General features: G+C 46.2%; 1 protein-coding gene across 1 annotated transcript in view; it reads right to left on the bottom strand.

Annotated features, from left to right (window-relative positions):
• The window catches only part of ARHGEF5 (Rho guanine nucleotide exchange factor 5), a 38507-nt gene that overhangs the window by 12316 nt on the left and 5295 nt on the right, over positions 1 to 20896 (bottom strand). Inside the window, exons 2-5 of the mRNA XM_052788898.1 lie at positions 2928 to 6522; positions 1035 to 1116; positions 599 to 663; positions 13 to 275 (exon numbers count right to left, since the gene is read on the bottom strand). Coding sequence (XP_052644858.1) covers positions 13 to 275; positions 599 to 663; positions 1035 to 1116; positions 2928 to 6510 — 3993 coding nt within the window. The 5' untranslated portion in view covers positions 6511 to 6522. The remainder of the gene's footprint in view (positions 1 to 12; positions 276 to 598; positions 664 to 1034; positions 1117 to 2927; positions 6523 to 20896) is intronic.

Here is a 20896-nt window from a genome sequence, read left to right as displayed (position 1 = left end):
TCCGTCCATTACCTCTTGCAGCTTCTGCTCATCACGGGACATATTGAGTAGCATTCTGCTGCCCCGTATCATGGGGATGTCCTGCCAGAGGGACGCATTAGATGAGACTGACAGACGTTGCAAATATGAGTCCTGAGGAGACAGCACTTTCCTCCGTAGCCTGGGGGAGCTTGGGAAACTCGACTCTATATCCTCTGCAAAAGAATCCACTCTCTTCTGGCTTTGAATGGCCTTGTTCAGAACCACGTCACTGTACTCCTGATACAGCAATCTTGCTGTGAAGAGAGGCATATACATTTATACTTTCTATAGCAGCTACTTGCCCTCTGCTTCAATCTGAAGAAAACTCTGTTACTGTTTCACATTAGGACAACTGAATACATTAGACCACATGCATCTGCTATAAGCAAAGCTGACCAGCTGCCTGAGTGTACTGCAGGACTCTGGTTTCACTGCCTCCACTGAACACCGCTCTCTAACGCTCCGCTCCCTCCTTGCTACTGTGTGGCAGGAGCCCCTCTCCTTTGTGCTCACTGCAAGGGTGAGAGAGGACAGAGGAGAGGGGTCTGCCACAGCACTTCAGGCAAAAGGTGCTTACAGGAGTTGATCAATTTGGAGTGCCGGCGTTTGAAGTTCTCCATTGCGTCTGCAGGTTTCTTCTCTCTGTCAGGGAATAACGATTTGGAAACAAAGAGTGAATGAAGAGCACAGCACCAGAGATGGCTTATCCAAATCTTAGCAACAGATCTGTAACAGCAAGGACCTCTCTTTCCAAGAAGCTCAAGCTCCACATGCTTTACTTGACAAAGAACAAAGTTTGGCTTAACGGAGACACTGTCCTAAAGGGACAGAAATACTTCTGTTGCAATGGGATCCTCTCCCAGAGGGCACAGACTGAAACACAGGCCTAAATCATTTTATTATAGTTTTCTACTCCTTATCATCATCTTTGGTCCCTCTGGAACAATGGGGAGCATCAGGTGTCTGTGCTACACAGGGATGGGGAAGTTTTAAGGGGCCTTTGAGAGACTTACCGCAATATAACTGTTTCTGAACTGACTGGTGGTTCCCTGTGTGCCTTGTGAGCTTCTTCCTCTGAAGGAACAGAAGGAATTTCTGCATATAAGACAAATAGAAAGTAAACAGTAAGTCCATTTTTAGAGTCAAGCTACAATCCAAATGATACACAGATACCACTTACTCCACCTAAGTGGTGGTCTTGGGTTGGAGTACAGGTGCCCTCCTGACCTTTACTTCTGGGTCAGAAACATTCTGGTTTTAATAATCCTTGACACTACTTACACTTTACATCTGTTACTTAGCCACGTTTGCTTTTCATACAAAGAAAAAGGCTGACACTTTCAGCGATGACAGGAACTCCAAGAGATTCCCTCTCAAGTTGCCCACGTGAAGACACTGCCTGCGGGCCCTGTTTGGTGCTGCCTTTCCCCTTTCAGCAACTTGGGCCAGCCATCGGAGGATCAACGGACCCAAAGTCACTAGTCATGTCTGAAAGTCTTAGACTTTCTTTTGTGGACATTGAGCCCCAAAAAACTCTCAGTGACTTCTGGGGCAGAAATGCTGGACATCCAACAGTCACTTCTGTGAAGAGTCTTAGAAAGGATGCAACGCTGTAATCCAATTCTCACATTTATATACTATGTGAGCATTCACAAACTGCTGCTTGAGTCATCTCCTGTTTATGTAAAATGGGGAAAGTGTGGATTTTTCTTTTGTTTTGTGAGGGATTTAACCAAATAAGGTGTGAAGAAATTCTATATAAAGTTCACTGGAAGCAGTAGGAGGAAGAAAGCCCAAAGACTGAGCTGCAAGAATGGGTCAGGGGAAAGACAGTACTGTTGCCCTGAATGTTTTAAAATTTGGAACCAAGAATATACAGGTCGAACACATGAACAAATCTTGATTCGAGTGCTGCCAAACCTTTTACATCCCTCCATGCTCCCCTCCTTTTCCTCTGTGCCAAAAGTCCAGCATGTTGTGAAGCTTGGAAAATAAACTAAGAACTGAGAAGAAGCAAGTACGTTTAAAGGTCATGTAAGGTATAACAAAGAACAGACATGCACCTTGACAGTAAGTACTATCTGAATGAGCTGCATTACAGGAGATGCATGTTTTTCTTTTGTGACATCAGCATTTTGGCTTCTATGCAAGTTGGGACCTTGGATTTGACAGATTTGCATTCTTATCTGTAATCTCAAATCCTACATTCTCAGGAAGATCATCCCTTTCAGAAGGTCAAATTGGAACCTAAAGGTGTTGGTTGCAAAATAAAGGCAGGTAGCAAATAAACAAGGAACTAAAACATGTGGTAACAGATACCTGCTACTGAGGATGCGTGCATACGTTTTCCTCACTGCCTGGAAACCGGCTGCTACAAGTGCAGCAAAATGCAACGGCCATGTGATGGCAGCAGAGATGATAAGCAGCAGCTCTGAACTGAGCCCCACCAAGAAACTCATTCCTGCAGGTAGGCCAAAACAGCCTGCATTACTGAAGAAGGGTGACAGATGATTAAACATGGAGAAGGGACAAGAAGAGAAAGGGGATGCGAAGTCGAGGGGTGAAGCATCTGTGAAGCGAGATAAGCTCTCTGTTGCAGGTGTTAGTGTGAAATGAGGGGACTGAGCCCCAGAGTGCAGCCCTACTCAGGAGAACAAGCAGGATGCACTGGTTCCAGGGCAGCAGAGAGGAGCTGGGGGAGAGCTGGGAGGGGGGAGCTTGGGGCAGGACAGCAAGGGGGCTACAGGGCTGGAGCAAGGAGTATTACCACAAAGGCACAAGAGCAACGCCAAGCTCTCAGCTCTCATGCTTCTGTCACACTGCCTGTTTAATTTAATCCTACATTTTTGGTATCTGCAATAAGGCGGGGTTGGGGGAAGGGGGGGGCAATGGAGGAGAGGACTCACCCTGCAAGATATCTGGTGGTACTGATGTCCTCTTCAGGCCCTGACGGTGCCAGTCCTTGCTTTTTACTCGGCGTTTAATTGGGTTTTCTTGATTGGCTGCTGGCTCCTGAGCAACTACCCTGATCGTTTTTTTGTCTGGCCAACTTGATGATTTTTCCAAGGGTGAATGTCTGGGCATTTCCTGCTTTGGCTGAGCTACAAAGTGGTGTTGTCCTCCTTCTCCTTCCAGCCTTTGCTTGACCCTCCTCTCACCTTCTGTTTTCTCTGTGCTTGCCAATGGAGCTTGGATGTTCTTTGTGTCCACACCAAAGATGCCTGCCTGTTGCTCCCATCGTAGCTCCCCTGAGACCTCCTCCTCTTGGCAGGTCATTCTGGTGGTTGGCGGTGATGGAGGGCTGAGCTGGAAGAAGTGGATTGGATTGGTGAATGCTAGCATTGGAAGTGGCTCTGCAGAGTCTCTGCTCTTGGAGTCTGTGGATGTCATCAGGCCTTCCAGTGAGGGCCAAGAAGGGTGGTCAGGTGAGGATTTTCCACACTGTATATCCATGTGCTGGTCCGCTCTTTCAGGGCTGGTGTCAGAGCAGCCAGCCAACGCTTCATTTCCAACAGCAGAAAAGCTTTTGGCCAACAAACTGACCCCTGAGTCATCAGAAGTCTCTGTATCATGGGTACCTGAGTCACCAAGATCCCACTCTCTAGTTACTGGAACAAGGTCATCTTTCTCTGCTACATCTTCTCCATCAGAAGCAGAGGCCACAGTGTTAGAATCAGACACAGAGGCGGCAGTCCAGAGAGGATGGCTTATAGTAGAGTGAATGGCTAGTAACTTATTATTGTCCACACCACAGTTGAGATGTGGCCTGGAGTAGAGTACAGGAGCCAGCGGCTGGTAACTTTCAAGGGCTGGAGGTTGAGCAAGGTGATTTGAATTAAGTGCAGCAGCCTGAGCGTGACTGGGGCTTTGGACATGGGAAGGAGGATGAGGAAGCTGTTTGGCATCAGGCTCGGACACCAGAGGTAGGCTTGAGTGGGACACATGGGGCAGACGTTGTTCTTGCTGGTTCTCGGAAAGGACCGTATCTTCTTCAGAGGGCCAAGTTAGGGTGCTCAGGACACTGGAGATTCTGGATCCAGGCTCTTTTTGGTTTAAACTGTGGCCAGACTGATCAAGTAAAGGTATTTGTTGTGCTTCATGATCCACATTTGCTCCCATTTCTTTTCCTTGGATAATGGCACTTTTTTCGGGTGGGGGTTGCTGAATTGTCTCTGGGTGGTTCAGGGGAGTGGAAGTCCTGCCTGGTGTTTGGGGGGGTTCCAGAGGCCCTGCAATGATAGCCACAGTCCGCCTATCCTCAGGAAGGCTCCCCCCTAGAGGAAGGCAGCTCGTGTATATTACAGAGAAAGAAGATGGGCCACTAAGGTCTTCATGAAAACCTTCCTCAGAAGTAAGGAGTTCATGGGAAGTTTTGGCCTCCCCTGGATCAGTACTTACAATAGCAGTTTCCCCTGATGTTTGGTGCTGCACATGTAGAGAAGCAGCTTGGCTGGCTGGCTTCTCTACAGAGTCTAGCAGTTTGTTCAGGCTGGCGCCAGGACAGTCCTCAGGGGTCACAGAGGCTGTTCCATTAGCACCCTCTTGCAGTGGGCCAGACGTTGAAGCCACAGAGGTGAGCTCTGAGGGTAAAGCTGGAATGAAGTGCTGAAGCTCAGCTTTTCCCAGATTTTCTGTAACGAGGTGAGGATCTATGGGATCAGGTGGCTCCAAGTTCTTGGTACCAGAGGAAGGGTGTGCTGGAAGAGAAGCCTCTGAGTTGTCTGCGCTAGAAGGTGCTGCCACTCCTCCATGGAGCGGTGCATCTCTTTTATCAAACCTCTGGACAGCCTTTCCATGCCCATCACTGTGCTCATCCTCCCTGCCCAGTCTTATCCTGTCATCCCAGTCAGCTTCTCCAATGTCCTGACCACCGATGGAAAAGCGGCCAGAGTCTTCTAGGTCTTCTGCCTGGTCAGAGATATGGCATGTGTGTGGAGGCACCAGTGGAGTTTCACCCACTGGGTTCAGGTTATTTGAGGACAGAGAGCTGACAGTGGGTGGCTGACATCCAGAGCCTGCTTCTGTGACATGAGCTTTCAGCAGTACATCCTCACCAGGATGCTGATCCACAGAGACAGGTTCCTCAGGAGGAAATGCTGATCCCATTTGCTCAGCCAGAAAAACTGTCTCCAGACCACACAAGTCCACACTATGCCTGGGAACAGAAGATATCTCTGACCTGAAAGCTGAAAGCTCTATCAGAGCCTCCAGTTTGAGCTCTTCCTCCAGTTTGAGTTCTTCCCTCTGCAGTTGTTGTTCCTGCTCATTTTGTTCCTTGTTTTTCTGATCTTTGGGCTCCAAAGATTTTCCTTCTTCCAGCAGATTCTGCTCTTTGCACTCTTTCTTCTCCTCTTCCAGCTGAAGTTCAGACACTGCCTCCTCCTGTGCTGGTTTCTTATGCTGTTTAGCAGTATCCTTTACTTGGAAGGCACTCTCTGATGGAGAGGCAGGTCTGTCCTCTGTTTTTCTGTGATCATCTTCAAGATGAAGGTGTTTGGAATTGGGTGAGTTTTCTTTAGGAACTATTACTGTTCCCTGGTCTTTGACCATGCTGCTATTCCTTGTTTCACGAGCTGCGATGTTTCCTTCTGCTTGTAGTGAAGTTATTTGGCTGTCATCTATTAAGGTGGAAGACAACTGATGGGAAGAGGAAGACTCTATATTCTCTTCCAAACCCTGGAGTGCTCTTATGCTTTCCTTAGCATCTTCAGAAGTGTAAGGTTTAGCCATGTCCTCTACTGCTTCCTCTGAGGTAGGCTGCTCATCAGTTGCTGGTGCCACTTTTTTGCTGCTTTGCTTCTGTGCTGCACCAGTATCAACCTCCTGCAAAGAATCTGTGGAGATCTTATCCAGAAATGGTTCAGCCTTATAATGCCCCTCTGAAACAGTTTTACACACCAAGAAACACTTAGGCGTCTCTCTCTGAGAGGAAATGGCATCAGCCAAAGGAGATTTCGGATGCTGGGCCTGAGGGTCTGAGCCATGAAAAGCTAGTTCTGCCTGGCAGTGAGGAAACTCGGTGCTGAGGTCCACAGCCTGCAGGATGGCACTGCCAGGGGCTGGCCCATCCTGGACTGTGCTGAGAGAGGAAGAGTCCTCGTTGCTTTCCAGGTCAACCAGCTCTACCTGCTTAAGTTTCAGTGAACAATCCAGTCCACCCTCCTCTAAAAGCATTTCTGCTTCCAATTCTGAGAGTCCCTTTTGAGGCTCTGCATCACCTTGCTCTTGTTCCAGTCCTGCTGGCACTTTTTGCACAGGGTTAGAGGGTCTGCCCAGCATCTCTGCTGCTTTCCCTGGAGCAGAAAGGCAATCCTTGGGAGTGCTGAGCTCTGCTCCCTTTGCAGAGTCAGATGGGCTGGTGCTCATTTCGGCTGATGTGTGAGAGGCATGATGCTCTCTTTCGACTGTTGTGGAATCCCAAGCTTCCCCAGTGGTGCTGCTGGCTTCTGGGGGAGTGGTATTTCCCTCACTGGTTTCTTCAGACTCCATCAGTGACACATCCTGATAAAGAAAAATGCAATTTTCTGTTACTAGTGCAGAATAATATGGGGGATCTAATTGGCTTAAGAGACTTTTAAAAACAGGTACTAATGCAGCTGAGAAAAAAAATCCAAAAATACATACTTAGTGGGTAATAAGAGTTGGGAAATAAGTAACAAGACTGAGAGTACGCAAGCACCCAATGTAAGCTTGCAGTATGAGAGTAACACCAAAATAAAACTACTAGTGTCTTTTTAGTTTTACAGGCAAATCCAGAAAGTGACTTTGGTCAAAGAGCAGAGATGCTGACCTCTCTGTAACGGCTGCAGTGCAACTTATGAAAAGTGCTGGCCATGGCTAGCTATCTCAACCCCAAAAGAGGATACCAGAAGGCCTTCAGAGAACAAGAAAATCACCAAAATCTCCATTAATTTTTGTGGGGCATGTTGGACAAATACTCATGACCTCTTCTAGTGGCTAGCTGAGTCTTAAAGATCTCTTTGATTTCAACAGGGAAAGGCCTGTACTTTGGAGCTGATGGCTGTCTTTACAAATCTCTATGTATGTACATGCAACACAGGCCCTTATTGCAACTGATCACACGAATTGATTAACAAGACATAGGAATGTAATAATTTGATTAACAGATAACTAGGACATGACACAAGACATGAGATATCTGAAGGCTCTAAACCACATGGGTTTAGAAGAATACCTCCAGTGTGTGTGGAGGTATCTACAGACTACAAAGAGAAACTGTATCATCATTCGGTCTACCCTTTTAGGTAGACTTTTAGAGGGGGGGTAGGGGGAAGTAATCTCAGGCGTGTTGGACAGTTTCCCAACGGATATAGTGGAATTTCCCATCCATTATTGCATTTGCAGTTCAGACATGACAAAGCACTAGGGAATGTACGTTTGGGATATGTCTGTGAAAAGGAGGGTAGAATCTGATTCACCGCTTTTATCCTTCTGGCTTCTACCTATACCATGACCCACAATCCCTACCTTAAAAGACATGAGAAAGAGACAAACCTTAGTGGCTCCCCTCGCTTTTCTTCTGCCTTTGGGACACTTTCTCTAGTGTTCCAGCCTGTCTTATCTATTCCCTACCCCCTGCTTTTCAGAAATGGCTTATAAATTGCTGCTTTGGGCTCTTCACATACACTGGCTACCCTTGCAGTCATACCAGAGCTTGTAATTTAGCCCTGAAGGATCTGCTGCAATGTGCAGCCACAGTTGGACTTCCCCCTGAATAAAGCTTCAGCGTTCTCCTCCTTCATCCTATTTTATAGATGTCGAAGTTTCCAGACACGAATGCGTACTCCTGCATCTTTTGGTCAGAGAAACCATTCCCCATTTCTTCAGGTAAAAGCCTGCTAGCTGTTTAGTGGCAAAAAAAGCCCCAAGGCCTGGCTCTGGGCTGTTCACAAAGCTCGTGCAAAAAGCATTCCTCTTCTTGCTCAAAACAGACAATCAAATCTATACACTTTTTCTTTCTCTGGCATTCCTAATTTCCCTACAATTTTAAGAACAGCGTTTTTTCCAGAGTTTCAACTGCTGTTACGGGGTGCGTGTGACAATTTCAACTTGGGAGACTCACAAACAGAGAAAGGAAATCTTTGAGATCAGTGGTGATTTCCTTGTGCTGGAGTGGCTCTATAGTCACAGGTAACTTTCTGATCCCACACAGAAAGTAAAAGCAATAAGGGCTTGATTACATCTGGACTAATTGTCCCAGTTAACTCCATGGCCAGGGCATGCCTGACCTGAAAGCTGGTTTAGCTTATATTTTCCCTTACGTCAAGTGAAACAGAACACCTGCCCTGAAAGCAATGAGTCCATGCTCTGGAGTTAGAACTGAAGCATTATATACACCTTAATCATGGGGATTGTCATCATCTTACAGCTTTTTAAAAAATGGGGAAAAAATTGAGTTAACTAATTGAGTTAACTCATCAGTTAACTTAGTTCCTGTGTATTTTTTCTCAGGTAATCTTTAATTGTTGTTTATATTGAAGAGAGATTATCTTTCTTACAAAACCAGGCCAGAACTGGGATTATTCAGCAATTTGGATTTCCCACCCGCAAGCAGCGAGTAGTTGTAAGTAGTTATAATTTCAACAAACAGTATGTTTCAAAGAGATGTCCACTCCGAAAGTTCCCACGGGGCTTCTCCCACGTCTTACTGCTGGCAGCTAATAGTAAACTACTTCGGTGCTGCTAAACCGTCTTTTGAAACTGTTGCACATGGGAAGGTACAGGACTGTAAGGAAGAAGCTCCAGCACAGAAAGGAGAGCTTGGCAGAGCACAGAAAGTAGCAGGGTTACAAACTTGTAAGCAGCCACCTTGTCCAAAGCAGGATCAACTTGCATCATTCCCGATACATACATCTACCCCTCCTTTAACAAAGGTTCCACGATCACATCAGATCACTCTTGTGCTACACTGCTCTTAGGTCTTCCAGCTACCTAACTTGAGTCTCCCCTGCTACATGACTACAAAAGTACTACTTCTCACACCTAATACAGACAGTTTTCAAAAACAGGCTCCCCAGGAGCAGAGAGAGTGTTCAGGGAGACAGGTAGTCTTGGACAGAAGCTGGAAGAACTCTTGCTCACTGTGCTGTCACAGATGTACACAACACTGAATTTCCTCTTACTAAGCTCAAAGACCCACTTTCCACTTCCCTGGCTCTGTTACAAGGGATTTGGACAGGTGAAAGGACAAGTTTAAAGCTGCATTTGGAGCAGTTCCATGATGATACTGGGAGACAGGGTAGAGGGAGGTACACAGCAGATCAACACTGGAAGCTGCCAAGTGAGATTTGTCTCATCATATTACTGCCAGGTGTTTTGCACACCTCAGGGAGAGCAAGAGAAGCTTTGGGAAGTGAGGCAGGAGAAGGGACAGGCAAACTTTCTGCAGAGACAGCGGGGGAGAACTTAGGCATCTTGTCAGGGAAACAGTTAAGCTCCTGCTTGAAGGCTGTTGCAATGCAGTGAAAGATGCAGATGTCTCTGCAATAAGGATTTCAGGGAGATGGGAGAGGAAATAATAAAACAAGACTGCCTACGCCTGTAGCTTTCACATACAGAGAAGCTATGTACAAGAGCCCAGTAGTTACTGGAAGAGATTGCCTGTGGAACACTGCCATGTTATGCTCCCACTGCAGGTCAGCTCGGTCTTCCACCAGAGGAGGGCCCAGGAGACCCCCAGGAGCTGGGCTAGCCAAAGCAAACTTTCAATTAGCATTTGCAGTAGGGCCAATAACATGACAGACAAGCATACAGGAGCCTATCTGGCAAGCGTCAGCTTCTAGCAGGCTCCACAAACTCTCCCAGAAGCTTCACTGTTACCACTGTTGGGGCTTACTGATCTTCCACATGTCTCTGGATCAGATGCTGAGCTTGCCATCACTCCCTCATAAGCTCTGACTCTATTCGTCAAATGAGGTGATTTGATGGCCCCTGTTGAGATAAAGCTAGCCACGCTCTTCTCCCAAGAGGGCCTGGAAATCCAGAACTTCAGCTCACAGGCACCTAACTCGTAGGTGACTCTGGGTGCACAAACTCACTGCAAGCTGGAACCGTGAGAGGGTGCTGCTGGCCACACGCCAGCATGAAAACGAAGGGGCAGTGCTTGGTCATACAGCAGTAGGGAGCACAAAATTTGAGAGAGGGGAAGGGTGTGGAAGGTGGCCAGATAAGCAAAACAGGACAGCAGTGAAAGCATTAGTGGACAAAGCAACGCCTGCGATGATGCACGCATCCATCCACAGCTTTCCCACATTACAAAAGGCGATGTGAATGTCATGCTTCCTTCCAGTGCGGGTTAATTCACCTGGACGGAGATGACAAACACTTCTGGTTTTAAACAGAAAGTACCTCACCTTCCCTCCCCCCCTCCTCCAACAAACAAGAAAGGAGAAATAACAAGTGCTATCAAGCACAGACAAGCCCTTCAGCTAGCCAGGAAACAACGCAACACAGAATTAAGCGGAGCCGTGAGATCCTCCTCCTCCGAAACCGGGGAGAGACCTAGCTTTCCGTGTGCCGTCTTCACCCTCCCCGCGCGGTGCCGGGTACCTCCCGGCCGGCCTTGGCCCCGGCGCCCGCGGCGGGTCTGGCCACGCTCCCCATCCCGCTCCCTCTGCCGCGGGCACCGGGGCGGCCCACACGCCCAGGCTGCGGCAAACACGCTCCCAGCAGAGAAAGCCCAGCCCTGCAACGATGGGCTGGGCCCGGCCACCGTGCCGGAGCTGTACCGGCAGCCACAGACGCTCCGCAGCCCACCGGGCTGCCGGTCGGTGCACCAGGGGCTTCTCTCCCCGGCTCTCCTCCTTTTCACCAACGCAGCAGCGAGAGCTTCTGGCCGTGAGAGGAGAAAGCCAGCCGCAGCAACCTTTGGGCAGCGTGGACAACGACACTGATTTTCTTGTTAAAGAATCCCAAGCAATCCATTGCTTGGGCATATTCTTGCTGGCGTGGCCACAGCTTCGTGTAGAAATGCCGACGCCAGCTTTAAGTGCTGCAGCTCAGGCAGGGAAGAGGTCCATGTAAGCTGCAACACCCACCCAAAGGGCAACAAGGCTGCCCCGAGCCCCTTCTTGCTATTTCAGCTCAGCTTAATCATCTCCGTCACACAGTTCAGATACACTTTAAAAGCAGTTGGGTCAGCGGGGGCTAGCTCAGAGCCTGCCTTTCTCCATACAAAATCCAGAGCTCGCCACGCAGCAGAATTGCCACCAGAGTTACCAGCTCTCCCAGGAGGTCACGCTCTCTTTCAGTTCGGGGAGACACTCAGGAAAGTGCAACCACTCTAACGCAAAGCCTGCCCTACCGCAAGTCTCGGTTTTTATTTTGATACAGCTACTCATGCCATGCTTGGGCCTGCATGGCCTTTCTCAGCTGGATGCCCCCTCCACGTGAGAGATGCCCACCGCACGTATTCCTCTGCAAAGAAACGGTTACCGACCTTCACGCACCGCCCCTGGGCTGCTCTATCGCTGTACGGCCCATCGAGAGAGGTGAAGGAATGGGGTCAAAACTCTCGAGCTCAGGAAGAGATTACACAGGGTGCTAGAGATAAGAATGAAGGAGGGAAATAACGTTACGTGAAGACAGCTTTGAGGGTACAGAGAGCAGACAGAGCTTGCTGAAGGAAAGAACACATAGATTAAGAAAAGCAATCTAAACAGGTATGTGCCAAAATAATGTAGAATCTACTGCTGTGCTAAAGGGTCCACATGCTGTTAGTATTCTGGGAACTAGGAGCCACTTCAAGTGTTTTAGGCAGGAGAGAAAAAAACCAAACTTGTCAATAGCACCTGATCTCCTGGAAAATGCATCTGAACTTCTCCTGAAGCTTGGGAAAAGTGAGCGAGACCTCCTGGTCACACTGGTGCAGACAGTTTGCCTGAGTTTCAACACTCCCAGTAGCATCTTACTAGCTTTCACTCATGGTAGGCACACTCAAGATATACTAAACCTATTAATTATCTAATGATTCACCAATTGAGAAAAAAATAAGGATACCTTTCCTACATTTGTTTCCATTTCAGTAGATTATAATACTTATTGCTAACAAAGAAAAAAAAAAAGCACCAAAGAAACATCAATTTGGGTAGAACAAAATTTCATCTTGGAAATTACTACTGAACATTTGCCAAACAGCAAGTGAAGACCATGGCTTGGATTGCACACTGCATTTCCCAGAGATGCAATAAAAATGATTCAGTCTTAAGATAAAATGGGGTCACCTGTATATCAAAAAACCTGGTTCACTTTAAGGACAGCTTAAGTTCTATATTCATAAAAGCAATGGATGAGCCTTGATACTCTGCAGTCTTCTAGTACAGGAACAAACAAGAATGGCGTATGGTTCTCACTGCTGTAGCTTAGTAGAAAGATTATTGACAGTACTGGGTGGACTGAAGAATTCCCGCAGTGAAAGCAATGTACAAAGTCACTGCAAGTTGCTCTGTGCAGGTCTCCCTACAAACTCTGGGGATGGAGAGATGACCGACAGAAACATCTGAGACACAAAAGGAGGCAAGGACTTCCGCGATGTATGCTATGATTTTTTTATGGAGTGTAGGCTGCTAGCAGCATGCTATACACAGTCCTAGATAGCAGGTTTGCTATAAACTAGAGGAGTTCCCAGTTTCTCTTTGAACAGAGTGATTCAGGACCTAGATGGGAGAGCTTCTCCAGTTAGCAGCAGAAATTTCATAGTCTCTTACTATGTTACAGAAGCATGAGCCAGAATCCCACGCTGCTGTTTTTGAGTTTCAGATTAAAGAATGCTAATGTTTGCACCAAACCATTTTGACAGATGCAAATGCCATTAAAACATCAAAGGGCTTGGAAACACACTTGAAAGCTTGGCCTTGCCCAGACTGCACAGCGGAACCATTGCTGAGCACAGTTGTTGTCACGTTACCTGTACCAGTCCTGAGCACAGTTAAGCTACAGACAGATAAGGATGAACAATATTGAGCAAACTGAGCCGGGACAAACTGTCCACCCCTGCAGAAAGGGCCTCTGAAGTTAGCCTGTCCAATGTTCTTGGCAAACACCTAATATAACCTCTTTCACAGCCGGATTACGTTCCACCTTGAAAACTGTAAGATTTCTTGCTGCCATTACCGATAGCTGTCAGACCCCCACAGGACAGAAGATACAAAGTTGGAACATTTTAGCAGTATGGGACGACTGATAAGCTATACAGCAAAATATACCCATCCATAAATATACTGACAAAATGCCACTTTTGTATCAATAGGTAGAGCGTATCCAATGCAACCAAAGCAATTCCTAAAATACCAACAAAACTGCACTTTTATGTCATACCACACTAATGACTTCTACCACCACAACTTCATCAGTCACAACCACTATACCTACAGCAGAAACCTGTACCATGTATCTGGCTTCAATATTGTCCATACCATCAACTAGAGATAACAATAAAAAATTGTGGGTATCAACATACCATGAGATAGCAACAACAAGAAGAAAAAATTAAAATCTTGAACATGGTTGTCCTCATTTTGTGCTTTTAGAATGCATGTTTTCAGCCTTAGCTCCCCACAGCATTTCTAAAAAAGTGAAAAAAACCATTATGAGACTTGTATCATAATCAAAAATATGTGGCAATACTGCAACAGTGATGCAGCTTTGTACTGAAAACTGCAGCTAAAGGAAAAAAAAAACCAAGAGAAGTCCATCCAAAAGGGATGTAGGGATGTGTGTGGGGAAAACAGATTTTGGTACAACCCTCCCCTAACCCAGCTTTTCAGGGAACAAACCATTCTTTCCTGGAAATTTAACTGGTGTGCTTAGATCGAAGAAGCTAACAAGCACAATGAGGCATGTTTGCTATTGGGAGAAAAACGTACTAGATATAAATAAAATGTTATAAGAAATGTAAATGTGGGAAAGCACCAGCAAGGACCCTTTCCCTCTCCCCGTGGAAAAATAGCTTCACACACCCAAAGCCACAGGAATTGTGTGGGTGCTGAATAGGAAGGTACTAATGCAAACACATGGAAAACTTGTTGTTACTCACGGTGTAACGCCTGCATGGCCAACTGGCATAGGTTTATTGTGCGCATCACAATATTTTCTGTTTTTCATATAGTCCCACTTCCTAGAATCATGTGGTTACGTGAGAATTTTGGCTTACAATTAAAAAAAACGCACGTCTGGCCTTTAATGGGTGTGCAAAAGGCCTGAAAAACAAAGTGTGGCTCAAAAATTAGATCTTGCTGTTTGGGTTTATCTCCATTTTTTAAACCAAAATGTTAAGCCTTAACTTGTGACTAACGAGAGCAAGGGCAACTCCCTCTTCCCCCTCTACCTGACTACTGTTTTTCAGCAGTTGGGACTGATGACACTGAACTTGTTTGCAGAGTATTTAGACCTGATCCAGTGAGCTCCACAAACTACCAGAAACTAGAAGACTGGCAGAGAAACATGCTGTGCCATAACTGGGTTAATAAAGATGAATAATCAAATTCGTCAAGTCCAATTTAAGTATTTGCAGATATTCTGCAAAGTTCATCTGTTTATGGTCCAGTCCTAAAAAGATGTAGAGCTCCTTCAATTCCTTCTGCTGCTGCTGACTGTACAGACCACCCAACACCACCCGCAATCGGGTCATAATAAATTTCGATTAAGACTCGACGCGGCGCCCTGAAATCCAGAACAGATTAAGGCAATATGCATCCAGGTTGCTGCCATCTTCTCCCACGTGCCAGTGCGCACGTGACCATATGTGAGCCAGCTCAGGGAGTTATCTAGCCAAAAAAACCAACCCAGAAGCAGAAAGATGTGAGCAGCTGTAAAGGTGTGACATGGTGGGGGGGGGGTAAATATGACAGCTCCCTGCGGTAGCTGTACGTGCAGATGTACAGGCTGTAGCAGCAGCTGCAACGAGTGGACAGGAACAAGAGGCTGGGCGACGGGCCGGCGAGCGGTAAAGGAGAAACCTGGACTTAGACCTAAGTTATAGTGAAACCACACCCAGGACCTACAAGCAAGTCCCCGACGCTCCAGCGTAGGTGTCTTGCCGCGTGTGACTGCCAAGGACTTCAAACGCAGAAGCAGGTGCACCCTCGCCAGCCCACGCAGAGCACAAGCACCGGAGCGGGGAAATTTTACATTTTCAGTATTGGCCCTCTGCTTAGTAACACGTTTGCTACCCTTCCAGGTTAGAAGCAGGCACTACAGGAAGCGGGATATTCTAATTGGATTTACAACCATTTCCAAAGGAGCCATTACTTTATGGTTTCATGCTTCCTTGTCTCATTATTGCCGCTGACTCTACTGTTCCCGTGATCCCAAACGCAGCTTTCTCTTCTCAGCAAAGGACTGGGTCTAAGAGGACGTTGCATGGCAGCCAGATGAACTTGAAGGAGCCAGCCCCCTGTGAGCAACTCTGAAAACAAGTAACAACATGAAGGAGATGCTAGGGAAAGCCCTGGAAACCTCCTCAAACCCTCTGCAAAGTCTAGCATGGAAATACTCCAAATGGAAGGGGAGGGGAAGGCATTTTTGTGACACTGCCTTTCAGAATGAGCGGTGAAAAGTTGTATAAATCAGGGTTTTAAATGGTGTAACTGATATACATCAATCTTATAAAATGCTTTTTATAACTAGCTTCACCAATTACCACTACCTTATTTCAAAGTTTATAGTAGTAATTACAGCTCATAGATGTTGTAGTTAAGATTTAGCATTAGTTCCTAATACTGTAATTAACACAGCATATTATAAAAATTAAAAAAAAAAAAAAAAGTAGTAGAGCCCTACAGGTCCAACCTTAAAAAAAAAAAAAAAAAAAGAAATAGCACAGCCAGATCAACAATACTGATATTCTCTAATTCAGCAATATGTCCCCTTATTTGTCAACGGGCAAAAATTATGCCCGCATACTTTCACGTGTAGTCCAGCTCCAAGTCTGTATTAGTTTAAAGCATAGATTTCCTACCAGCTTAGAAATACCACTAGCATTTCTATGATGTATTAATAACAATATTTTTCCATTTTAATAATTAAATGAGTTTCAACACATAAGAAACAATTTCAGGTATTTTAATCCTTCCTCCCTCCATTTTCATTTTTCTGCATATGAATGAGGGGGCAGAGTCTGCTTCTCACCACCACCCTTCAAGATTTCCTAAAGTAGTATTCCTTGATGGCTCCATGGCTCTTCAGACATTAGCCGAGCAATTAAAATCCTGAGATTGCCCTTTGGCAGTCTTTGAAGACATTGACTCTGACTCTTGACTGGCCTACGGCTTCCTTTTCCTCAACCCTGTGGCATGTAAAACTACCTCTCTCTTTCCCCTCCCAGGCCCCACCCTATCAGATGGCGATGCAGAGGAGTAAAATAAGGTCTGTGTGCCTTAAATTCACCCCAAGCTCATGACTTCAGTGTGCTAGTGAGAAATTAGAACATGAGCCAATTTAACTCCTAACAGTCACCGTGACTAATAGTGTAATACAGACCCGATACAATTTCCTTTACCTCTTTTATGACACGATCGCAAAATAATGCCAGCTCCAGCTGAGGAATGCAAAGTCCTCGGTACACTCGCATCCACCAACCTACGCGAGCATGCATGCTATATTCTAATTGAAGTTGTACATACTTTAGCATGAATGAGAAACTTCCCCTGGGAAGCCATAGGCACCAGTTAAATGAAATCTAAGACTCAGCTCGCTGTCTTTCCCATTACCTGCAACATGCTTTGATCAGTGGGGCATAAACAAACACATAAACATCCCATCTCTCCCAAGTTCAATGAGATACAGCAGAGTTCCTCCAGTTCAGCCTCACAGGCGGCTCTCAGTTGTAACTTCTGACACTGCCCATCAAACTCACCTAAACAAGTTTATTGGACTTGGCACACGGCAAAATGCTTCGCTGCGCTTAAAAAAAAATCACTACAGACAACAGCAAAGAGTACAATCTGGTATGATCGCTGTAGTTCAGGAAAGCTAACAGCAACAGAGGTGCCTGAAGGGGAAAGGATCGGGAGGGTACCAGGAAAGGGAGGGGGGGTCAGTGGACCATGCCCAAGAGGGAGGGAAGAGTCAGAGCTCTCCTTCTTAGGGTCTCCTTCCCAAATGCCCTCCTGTGTGGAAAATGGGTCTTCGGTCATACCTCTGCCAGACTGGTGCACTTGAGGAACCCGGCTTTCAGCACAAACGTTTGCTGGCTATTACTGAACCCAGCACCCCGCCTCCTCCATGTGTGACAGCCAGCCGGTCAGCACATGAGCGGACAGGCAGGGGCACAAAACGAGCAACTTTTGCAAGTGTCCGGCTCAACGGGACAGTAGAACCGCAAGTGAGGCAGAGAGCTGAGGACAAGACAAGCGAGGTCCCACCCTTGCAGCCGGCTGAGCGAGAGGCTGAGGCAGTGGTCCTCGCCTAAGAAGGGCAGCAAAGCAGGAGGGTTTAACAACCAGAGTCCAGCTACTGGTTTATGAGCAACGGCTCTGCCTCTGCTTGGTGGCAGATCCTGCAGCGCTGACAGTTGTAACTGGCTACGACTCGCTGCCACAAGGCTGTTGAAGCAAAGAACAGAGGCACGTGTCTTGATGTGACAAATCTACTCTGTCACCCTTGGCAGCGCTTTACACAGGAGGTATGACACTGATCATGGTAGATCGGCTCCCAAGAAGCAATCGCATTAAAGAAGGTGCGATTACAGCTATACCCACGGCAGGCGATATCAGCATTACTGCTTTTGTTGCACATGTGGGAAACACCCTGCACTCCAAACTTTCGGCTATGCCTGCTCTACTAGCGTTTACCCTAACAGAAGGCGATAAGGATGCACCCATAGGACTGCTGTTTCAAGTCTTGCCTCTACTAACAGCTACAGCTTATGAACAGTTAAACACAATTGCGGTCACCTAGGAATTTCAAGCTAGTGGGTCTACAAAGGATAACTGTTATCATCAGTGACATAATACAGGCTGAATTGGGAACATGCATGTTAGGATACTAGGAGCTCTCCTTCCTTCATTTCCCCGCTGCAGTCACTCATTAAAAGAAGGATCTACAGAAGGCTTAGATTATAACTAGTTTTTTTTCAAGGCAACCAAGAACTGTGCCTTCATCCCCAGACCTCATCCAGCACAATCACCAGTTCCTAATTCTGGCGGTTTCCAGTAGTTTCTGCCCGTCTGAGGGTCATCTGTGCAACCGAGGTAATAGTAACCCCTCCCACCTCACAGACTTAGTCTGAGGATTAGTCAGGGAGTGGCTGCTCAGTACACTGAATATGCAAAGCCCTGCTATAAACTCTGTATCTGATTGCAACTGTAAGCAAAGTCTTATTTAAGCAATCCCTTCACCAACAAAAATATATTGGCTGCTCAGTCTGTTCTCTCCTGTGTCTTTTGCCTCCAAGCTCTTCCAGACACAAAACACGTTACTAAAATATTTTCCCTCTGTGCTGCAGAGTTGTTTAGTACAAACAATAGACACATCTTTCACACAAAGTAGTGTCCATAATTAGTTGCTTTAGTTCATTCTGGACCAGTGTTATTCTGGTATCATACTTCTTGTACTGTAGGGATCTCACTGCCCAGTCAATGAAAGCCCCCCGCCCCATAACGTCACACACATCAGATATTCACGGTTGTCTATTTCTCACTGTGTCCACATTCAGCTGAGATGCTTTCTGCACTTCCATCAACTTTATGAGCTTAGGACATACAGCATCAGGTATTTCTTGCTACCTCTAAGCACAAAACTGTATCTCTCTACCAAACCATTCTTTAAAACCAAGTTGGTGGTTTTGCACGTGCTTACCTCAACACTTCTGTATTTAGGTCCTGCATCTGTTAGTACTTTTTTTATTATTTAAATGCACTTTGTTTACCCTTTTCCATTGTCACAACCAAACTTTGTACAATGCCATCTTTTAAATTAACTTTTCAAAGGCAACCTTCTAGTAAAACATAATACATTTCAGGGCAGATTTTCTTCCATACTGCCTTGCTGAACTTGAGATTTCTGTTCATGCCAGTTTTCATTCCGCACGCAATGCAGCACATCTCATCTTTTCTTGTTCTTTTTTAAAGTCATTTTGCTATGACCATAAGAGTCAGAGTCAATCCATTTTTCCCCTTTTACACTCAGATGCCTATTTTCATGCCTTTGGTATCACTATCATTACACACTCAGCAGCTGAATAGGTAAAAATGACACTGTACAGAACAAAGGAAAAATGGCTTTGGTATGCTTGATAACAGCCACTGGGCAGCTCAGCTGTCGTGAATTTTCTATACATGCAGCCACAATTTTAGGCTGCTTTTTATGGCCCTGACCCTCCCCTGTGACTGGTCAGAGCACACACTACAGTGACATAACTTGCATGCCTGGCCTTGCTCTTCCAGGATAAGGCGCATTTCATTGCTCCAGCATATGTCCAAATTGCTCATCTCCCTTTCTCTGCACCTCTCTGAAACAGCTCGGTTTACTCATTGCGCAGGGGCAGGAAGATAAGGTGGGCAGCACGAGCAATGTCAGAGGAAGACTCCCTTCCCAGGTGGCACAGCACTCAGACTGAAATGAGCAGTATTGAGCCTATGCCTACAGGAACACCTTATAGCTTCCTTTCAGTCCCTTCCCTGTGCACTGAGAGAACATTCGCTCTTCCCAGTGGTGCCCGGGGATGAGGAGGAGAGCAACAGTGTAGTAATGTACCTCCCATCCTTCAACACAGCACCAGATGTTGTTCAGAAATTGCTGGGCGACTTGAGGGGTAAACCCATCTCTCTCAGTCACTTGCACATTTAGGAAAACACGCCATGACCCATAATTTGCTATAAAAATAGGGATACTCCCACTTCTTTTTGCCTGTCTCCCCACAGCATCCTCTCTTTGCTCCACGGTTTGTCACAGCACAGAGTCTTGACGGGGTTGTGTGCTGTATTAAGCCTTCTCAGTGCTACCCCCACTGCCCATCCTGAGCCTCTTCTGGCCTACACCCAAAACATGCCTTTCCAGGAGAAAACACCTTTCCTGGGGAGGGTTAAAGAAGGGAGAGAGAAGTACATCATTCTAAAAACACCCATAAGATGCATCAGCTATATTGTACTCAGACTTAAGCCTGAAATATCTCCAGGCACAAAGTGAGTTACAGAAAAAGAGAGATGCAGAGAAGCAACAAACAATGGGAAGAGTTATTTGAGCCATCTGCAATACCAACAATCAGGACTGAATCCTCACCATTCTAAATACTGCGCAGTGAGACACTGTCCCTGTCCTGCAGGGCTGGCAGTATACTCAGAACATCTCCTCTCCTATAAAGCCAGCAACGGAGGGGAAATAGATACACACCACACCTTCTCAACTTCACTCCTATCAACCTGACAGTCCTCGCCTGTAAAAACAGATAGTGGTCTCAGAGTACTTCAGAAAGGAGATTGATTCAAATGTTGCAGCTAGATTACATTTCATAGGTCTAGAGTTACCCTCGGACACCTGCATTATGGAATACCTACGGTAAAATTTCTGTGTCTGAACAGAAGCTCAGGCTTAATGCATGCCAAAAGGATTTTTACCTAGAGACTAGGCCCACTAAAGACACAGCTACAGCATCGGGGCTTTGCTAGGCACTGGTATAGCTATGGCATCCTTCCTTCTCCTATGAAATGAAGTATACCAGCAAAGCTATACTCTTACTGGTGTACTCTTACAAAGTTTCTGCTAGCACCTCCTCACAGAACAAGAATCTGTAGTAAAGACATAAGGGCCCAGTTAAGATTTATGCTATTCAAAGAATATATGTAGGCACTTTTGATCATTACACCTGTAAATTTTTGTGAGTATAAAGCACACACACCATAAAGCTTACACATGCTTA

Source organism: Harpia harpyja, chromosome 6, assembly GCF_026419915.1.
Source record: "Harpia harpyja isolate bHarHar1 chromosome 6, bHarHar1 primary haplotype, whole genome shotgun sequence".
Lineage (NCBI taxonomy): Eukaryota > Metazoa > Chordata > Aves > Accipitriformes > Accipitridae > Harpia > Harpia harpyja.
This window is presented reverse-complemented; position numbering and strand designations above follow the sequence as displayed.